The 7,562-nt window shown below is 43.2% G+C and overlaps 1 protein-coding gene across 3 annotated transcripts in view; it reads left to right on the forward strand.

Moving 5' to 3' along the window:
• Dgki (diacylglycerol kinase iota) overlaps positions 1 to 7,562 on the forward strand; it is a 466,379-nt gene that overhangs the window by 248,494 nt on the left and 210,323 nt on the right. For all 3 annotated transcript variants that reach the window (XM_055602146.1, XM_055602148.1, XM_055602147.1), the window contains exons 9-10: positions 1,292 to 1,366; positions 1,859 to 1,957. In XM_055602146.1, the coding sequence (XP_055458121.1) occupies positions 1,292 to 1,366; positions 1,859 to 1,957 (174 nt within the window). The remainder of the gene's footprint in view (positions 1 to 1,291; positions 1,367 to 1,858; positions 1,958 to 7,562) is intronic.

Raw genomic sequence — 7,562 nt, forward strand, 5'->3', positions numbered from 1 at the left:
CTTTCTTTCTTTCTTTCTTTCTTTCTTTCTTTCTTTCTTTCTTTCTTCCTTCCTTCCTTCCTTCCTTTCCTTCTTTCTTTCTTTCTTCCTTCCTTCCTTCCTTCCTTCCTTTCTTTCTTTTACATTTAAGTAAAAGTATTTTTTTTTAAATAGCTTATTCAGATCATGTTGATTTTGATGCATTAATTTGTGTATTCCAAATGAATGTTTAGTTTTGAATGCTCTAGGGGAAAAATTGCTAGCAGATTAGCTGTTAAGTTTCTTCAAGCTAGTTTGAAAACTATTAACTGCTCAAATAATGTAAGTGTGTATTCTAATGTCAACTTCTAAGTTAAGAATTCTGCATTTCAGGCTCTCAACACTTGGTCAAACATCTATTATATGGTCAGTACTATCTTACCTTTGTGAAGATGCAGTCTAATTAATTATTGAGTGCAGTAGTTAAATATGATTTATGTTTGGTCGTCAACCAGTAAGTGTGACTGTCCTGTAAGAGTTCCTCCTCTGAGTATTTGTAGCAAATATTAAGAGAAAATGGTTAGTCAAAGTAATCATGGATTATGGTTCATAAAATCTCTTAAGTAAAATTAAGGGTCAGTATATGTCAACTTGTAGTTACTTCCATTAAAAAGTTCAAGGCTACTTAGTGGAGAGAAGACATTTAAATTACTGTGTCTTCAGATATAGAAAGAAAGAATGATGCTTACCATCCACTATTGTAAGTGATTATAATAAGGTATCTTCGCAGCATTTAAAATATTATGCATCGGTGTTGATAAGATAATTAAATTGTGAAGTTCTACTTTGGTTAAGTGTTATTTTATGACTATTATTAAAACAGATCATAAAAAGTAAACAAAGAAAGAAAATGAAGGAAAAAAAAAAGAAAAACATAAAAAATGGCCTCCTTTTTTACATTTCCACATAGGTGATCTCTATACCAGGAGATGAACTTGAACTTGGTTGGGCGGGAGACGGACCTGGTTGGGCGGGAGACTGGAGCCCCTCAGAGAATTTGGGATTCTTCCATTTTTACTGGGAGGGTTGGCAGGTATACCATGTGTTGTTATGTGAGTCCATCAGAGCCCCCCCGTGGCGGGGAGTCAGTCGCTGACTCTGGAGCACACTGGTTTCTGTCTGTGGCTTACCCATGAACAGTGGCTTGGAAGTGTCAAAGCATGAGAAGCATGCAGTCAACAGCATGTGCTGCTGTCCTCTTCTACATGGTTCTGCATGGAAATGCCAGGGCTGTCTGCCTCTGAGTTTAGCTGCTCCCTTCTTTCCCCCACAGAACTCCCTGAAGGCTTCCAATCGGAAGAAGAAAAGAACAAGTTTTAAAAGGAAAGCCAGTAAAAGAGGAACTGAGGTAAGTCTTTCAGAGAGATGTGTTAGGTATACAGCTTCCTCCACAAGAAGCTAAGTAGCCTGAGGATCTGGCTCACACTTAATTTTGTGATGTGCCTTCTACACACATTTTGTCCTTCAGCTCATTCTACCCACACTGGAATCCTTCATGTTCCACATCTATCAACCTATCCATCAGTTAGTCAAATCTGACCTGTCAGAGCATCTGCCCTTGCCTGGAATGTCTTTCCCCAAATGATGCCAATGAGAACTGACACTTCCAGAACTCTTAAAGTGTGCAGAGTAAAATCCAAAGCATAGCTCAGTTTTCTGGAGTGAGCTTTAGTGGGAGGGGCTTTGTTCCAGATGATGTGCACACGCTGCGCTGAGGATTCAGCCCTGTGGAATAGGACTCGGGTCTCAGGGGTGCTCGGTGGTGATCCCTCTTCCCTTGCTTTGTGATTGCATCCCAGCTGTCGGTGTCTGTTGTAACAGTGGTGCCTGCCTCTTCCAGCAGGAAAACAAAGGGCGTCCTTTTGTGATCAAGCCCATCTCCTCTCCTCTCATGAAGCCTTTGCTTGTCTTTGTGAACCCAAAGAGTGGGGGTAACCAGGTGAGTAATTTTTCACGAGTTTAACTCTGAATATTTGATGGCAAAGACACGATCCCCAGTATCCAGTAAAATAGTATCCTGGGAGCCCAGGTATGTGAGGTCTGCAGCCTGCCATTCTCCTTCCATACACAGCTAGACCAGAGGTACTTAGAAAACCTCAGGGCTGACATTTTCTTTACAGATTTTCTGGAAAGATCCATTCAGGGTTTCTCCCAGTTCATAGGTTTCAGTGAAAAGCAAAGATTTATTCGTGTTCATCATGGCCACACTGAGGAAGAAAACAAATAGAAGCGTTGTGTGGCCCCTATGTCCATTCCCTCAGTTTTCATGATTAGGAAAACCTTTACCAACTTGTCTTTATTTCTTCCTATTATAATTTAACCTGACTCCTTTCTCCCTGTCCACAGGGAAAGGAACAACCAGAGGTCATTTGTCACAACAATTGTAAACAAGTACCTCAAGGCCAGAGAAAATAATCAGTTTCTAAAGCCTTCATTATTTCATCTGTTCTCTGCCCATCTCTTTCAGTATGGCTTAATATTGACCCCATTTAGGAATACAAATACCTCCTTACAGAAGTTAATGGCATTCCTACAGCAGCCTTGCTCTGTAAGGACACAGCTTTCTCTATAATCCAGTCTTTTTATCTTTTTATCCATTTCTCTTCCTGCTCCCTGGGGCTTCTTATTAAGACTCTACTGTGGGCTTTGATTTTCTGCTATTTTCTTGGGAATCTGGATGTGAAAATACTTTTTCTGACCATGGAGTGTACGTACACTTTCCACTTCAAGGCAAGACATTTTGAAGTTTCCCCATCAACTAGTAGAGATTTGAGACTCTTTAATCACCCACATGAGGAAGGATGATATATCATTAGGGTTTTGATGTCACCATTGCTAAAATAATGGAAACTTTCACTAGAGTGAAAGTTTTTGTATGAGAGCTATGATTTGAAAGAAATCTCCAGTCTCCTCTTCTCCTTCTTCAAGATTCCTGATTGGCTGGAATGTGAAAATCAATCTCAGGACTATGAAGAACAGATGTTATAACACAGAAACAGTTTGTTTTCCGTAACCTTCATTTTCCTGTCTGTTAGTGGTGATCTCTTTCCTGGCCTAATAATATGGTTCCACAGTGAGTGGTAGGAAAAGACCCAGTGATGGTTTTCTTAGGGTTGATGCTCAGTTTGCCCTGACACGCCCACTCAGGGGCTGGCCTCTCTGTAGCCTCACAAGGTGATTGATGCACGTGAGAATCCAGAGACCGAGCAAAGTATGTGCAACGAGTTTCATGGTTTTGGTAGTCCAAGCTGGCTTTGAGCTCACTGGATAGCCAAGAATGACCTTGACCTTCCTGATCTCTCCCTCTCCTTCTGGGGCTGGGATTACAGCATGTGGCATCATGCTTGGTTAATGTAATGCTGGGGACAGAACCCAGTATTTCATGTGTCCTCAGCAAGCATTCTACTGCCTGAGCTACATCCCCAGCCCTGAAGTGAGTTCGTTAATCACGCTGAGCCACCCCACCTCCAAGGATGATTTTTTGTTTTCCATGTCTTTGCCAGCAAGCCAGTTGAGATATAGTCCCATTCCTGTTCAGTCTCTTGTCAGTTAATAATGACGGAAGACTTCAGACTTTACCTAATGCTGCTTCCCAGTTTATTAAGTACTAAGAGATCAAGGATGCTTCAGTGAATTTGGGGGACATCTTTTTTGTTAAGGACACAAAAGGTGAGTGCATCAGCCTGCAAGAGCTGTGGAGTTCCAGAGGGGACAGTGACTTGGAGTGATAAAGAAAGAGTGTCATGGAAGGGGCTGAACTGGAAGAGAGGAATTGTGTAGTTACATCCAAAAGGGAATATGAGAGGCAAGCCCCCTTTCTTCTCTACCATGGGAAATTTCTGGGCATCCTTCAAGGCTCACCATCACCCTTCCAAACCAGTTTTCAAAACCAGTCACCCTCTCCCCGGTGTTCTAAAGCCCTGGATGCACCAGTCTCTCATGGACGACAGCAGTAGTGTTCTCTGGGTGTATGTTCTCTTGGGGTGTGGGCATCAGAGGATGAGGAAGATTTGGGGGGATGGATCATATAGCAAACAAATAAAAAATTGTCTAAGAGAGAAGATGCTTCGGTGAGAATTCTGTATTTCGATGACACTGTGGTGAATGTAACATGCAGACAAAGTCTTAGGACGTGTGATCTGATAAAGATTTCCCACCTGTGGAAAATACTTTCAAACCTGGGTTTGTGCATGGAAACTCTGTTTAAAGTGCTTTGTTTTGAAAAATCTTTCTGCTTATGAACAGAAAGGCAACGTATCTTAAGTTTAGAGTTCAGACACTCGCCTGGGAGCCTGTTAAGTCACAGTCACCATTTCCTAAGTGTGGGTGGCTGTGAGTGCCCTGGGAGAGCATCTCTTTCCTCACTCCTCCTGGCTGCTGCTGCTGCTGCTGCCGCCGCCACAGGAGGCAGATCTTGCTGCCTGGCCAGGTCTTCCTGCTGCAATAAGCAGGGCGAGGGGTGGGTATATTATTATTTTTACAGTTTGGCAATTAATTTACTTATCCTACTCATCTGACTTCAGGTACGAAGTATTTCTTATTCGTTTTCTTTCTGAAGTGTAGGCTCCAAAACTTTAATTTTAAACTTGTATTAGTGTAAACAACTAGATGATATCGCCACCTAGTGGCTTGTGGAAGAATCACCTCCTCAGGCTTGAAACAAAAAAGAAAAAAGTCAACATTCTAAATGATTGTATTAGGCTAAACATACACCAGGCCTTTTTCTGTCAAACAACTCATTATTTCATCATTCTGCTTAGACCCCACAGTAGCTGTCTCTATTTTTCCAACACCGTTGGCAGACACATGGCACTAGTATTTTGTGAAGGTTTAGACACTGGTTGTGCTGTTGGTACCAGAAATATTTGAGGAGACAGATACTGTTATCAGGCACTGAAACATCAGCTTTGAGTTGCTCTCCCTGTGGAAGGGAGAGAAGGAGTTTACTCCAACATGGTTCCCACTTCTGTGTGGGAAGTTGGGAAGGCCTGGGACACCCAGTTCCTATAATCTCGCAACCCCTTTACCGGGTTCAGTGTCCCCCTCTCATGTTACCTCATCTAAGTCCACAGATGCACAGATGTCAACCATTAGAGTGGATCTGTAGAGTCCGGAGAGTTGAGCTTCTCTCTGCTCACACTGTCCAGTGTGGAGTTCCAAGGCAGATGTGTGGTAGAAGCTGGGTGCTTGGACCAGAGTTCCGGGTGCTGACTAAGTGGATGGATGTGAGCAGGGCAGGTGGGATGTGGGTAGCTGCTGGTGGACAGACTCATGTTGGCTGACTTCATACCACTCCCTGTGAACCAGTGTCCTTCCCGGCCCCCAACCGAGTCACCCTCCTAAGTCAGAGGCCAATTATACCAGTATGGACATAGGGAACAGATGAAAGAAACTGACTTCAAATGGGAAATCTGATTTTATAAACTGTTTCCAAAATACTTGGATGAATAGACTCAGTGAAGTAGTTAGATTTTGAAGTGCTGGGAAGTTTTCGGACTGAAGCCAAGTAAAACTTTATTGTTTTCTACAGATTTAGGCTTCTGTGGGTCAGACTGGCTTGGAGAGAGGGCTGAGAGACAGTAAATAGATGAGGGGACATGCCAATATCCAACCTCAAGATCTCCAGAGCAATCTCAGCAGATTAAAACACAGATCTGTCTGACACCCCTTTCTATGTTACACAGCTGTTGGGACTTTAATCAGTGGGATGCTAAGACCCAAATCAAGCCACGTAGTTCCGTGGAGGGGCAAAGCATGCCTGTCGGTACTGTAGTGCGATGTGCCTGGCTTTCCTTGTAAGACATCTCCGTGACTATTTCCCACAGTGAAGTCCAGAGGTCTCAGCACACAGCTTAGTCTACAGCTTACTCCACTGCTTTCTGCATCCTGGCTCCTAAAACTTTGCCGAGTGTAGTTTTCTGTGTCATGTCTTGTTTCTTTACACTTCCTGTGAGTTCACTCTGGACCTTCCCCCTTCTGCCCCTGTGGAAAGCTCAACTTTGTTCATCTCTCAGGATACAACTCAAGTGTCTCACTTAGGACACCTCTGCCTGATCTCTGAAATTGCCTTTAGATGTCACCGTCCTGCATAGTTGCACTTTCCACTGGACATCTCTGTCGCAACATTTACCGGCTTCAGCGAGTTAATGTGTTGGTTTCCTTCCAGTAGAGTCTGCGCTTTCAAGTGTAGGCCTGAACACAGAAGAGGTTGTATCTGCAGTCTCAGGTTAAGCGGTGGGTTCCCTGGGGGCTGTGTCTACTGGAGGTAGTCATTCTTGAGCTCTTCTTCCCACTGAGCCTTTTCCCAGCTTATGTGTTGTCTGGCCAGGAGTTCTTATCTTGACTCTCTACGCCGTGCCTACATGATGTGAACTGAGACTTGCTGGTACTGTAGGATGCTCCTGCAGTACAATGACGGAGAACCCCGTGCTGTGGACTGGGCTGTTCTGAATTGCTTCTCCATCATGATCAAATTGTGCTTTACACTGCATAGAACTTGCTTGCATAGCCAGGGGCCCCCTGTTTGATTCATCTCTTCATTCTTCCACCTAAAACTACCCCACACATAGAGGCGAGTGGGGGTGCTGTGAATGGATCTTGTTTACGTCTGTAATAATCTACCTATTTTCCGAGGAGTTGCATTTTCCTGCAGCCACCCCTTTCCTGAATGGGAAAGGATACTGTTCTTCACTCTGCTCCCAAGAGGACTCAAACTCTTAATAGTTAAAATAGTCAGCAAGTTATTGTATCTGAAAGTTGAACTGGAATTCATGAGCACTGCTTTTATTTTTTTTCCATTCAAGAAAAGCAGTCTCAGAAATAAAAGTTGCAGGCCTTGTGTTTGTCATGCAGCAGGTGAGAACCGTCGTGTGCTTAGACTTGCTAGTGACAGTTGTGTAAATGACTGAGTAGTTTTATCTCAACACCAAGAAAGAAGCAAATGACGCTTTTCCAGTGAATGCTATTTGTGTGGCCATTTGTGTATCCATTTAATAAGTTGCCCCTGTGAAAGCACTAAAGTAGCTTTCTTCAGTGCTACAGGCAGTTGCCGGGTCTCATTTAAGTGGGTGAGTGTCTGACTTTAAGGAGCATCTAGCTTGTATGCCCCACTACCAGGATTGCTATAAAGAAATGCTTTCATTCAAATTCTTGTCAGTTCTTATTATAGCATATTGTGGAAATAAAGTGTGTGTGTGTGTGTGTGTGTGTGTGTGTGAGAGAGAGAGAGAGAGAGAGAGAGAGAGAGAGAGAGAGAGAGAGAATATATGTGTGTGTCCATATCTGGTGTCTTCCTCACTTCTTCAATCACTTTCCTTGGTTGGTCTTTCACTTTCCCTCCTTCCTTTTCTTTTTTCTTTCCTTTTCTTTTATTTTCTCCCTCTCTCCCTCCTTCCCTCCCTTTCTTTCTTTTTTCTTTCTTTCTCTCTCCCTTCCTTCCTTTCATGTTTTCTTTCTCTCTCCCTTCCTTCTTCCTTCCTTCCTTCCTCCCTCCCTCCCTTCTTTCTTTCTTTCTTTCTTTCTTTCTTTCTTTCTTTCTTTCTTTC

Source organism: Psammomys obesus, unplaced genomic scaffold (genome assembly GCF_907164565.1).
Source record: "Psammomys obesus unplaced genomic scaffold, mPsaObe1.curated_primary_1811, whole genome shotgun sequence".
Taxonomy (NCBI): domain Eukaryota; kingdom Metazoa; phylum Chordata; class Mammalia; order Rodentia; family Muridae; genus Psammomys; species Psammomys obesus.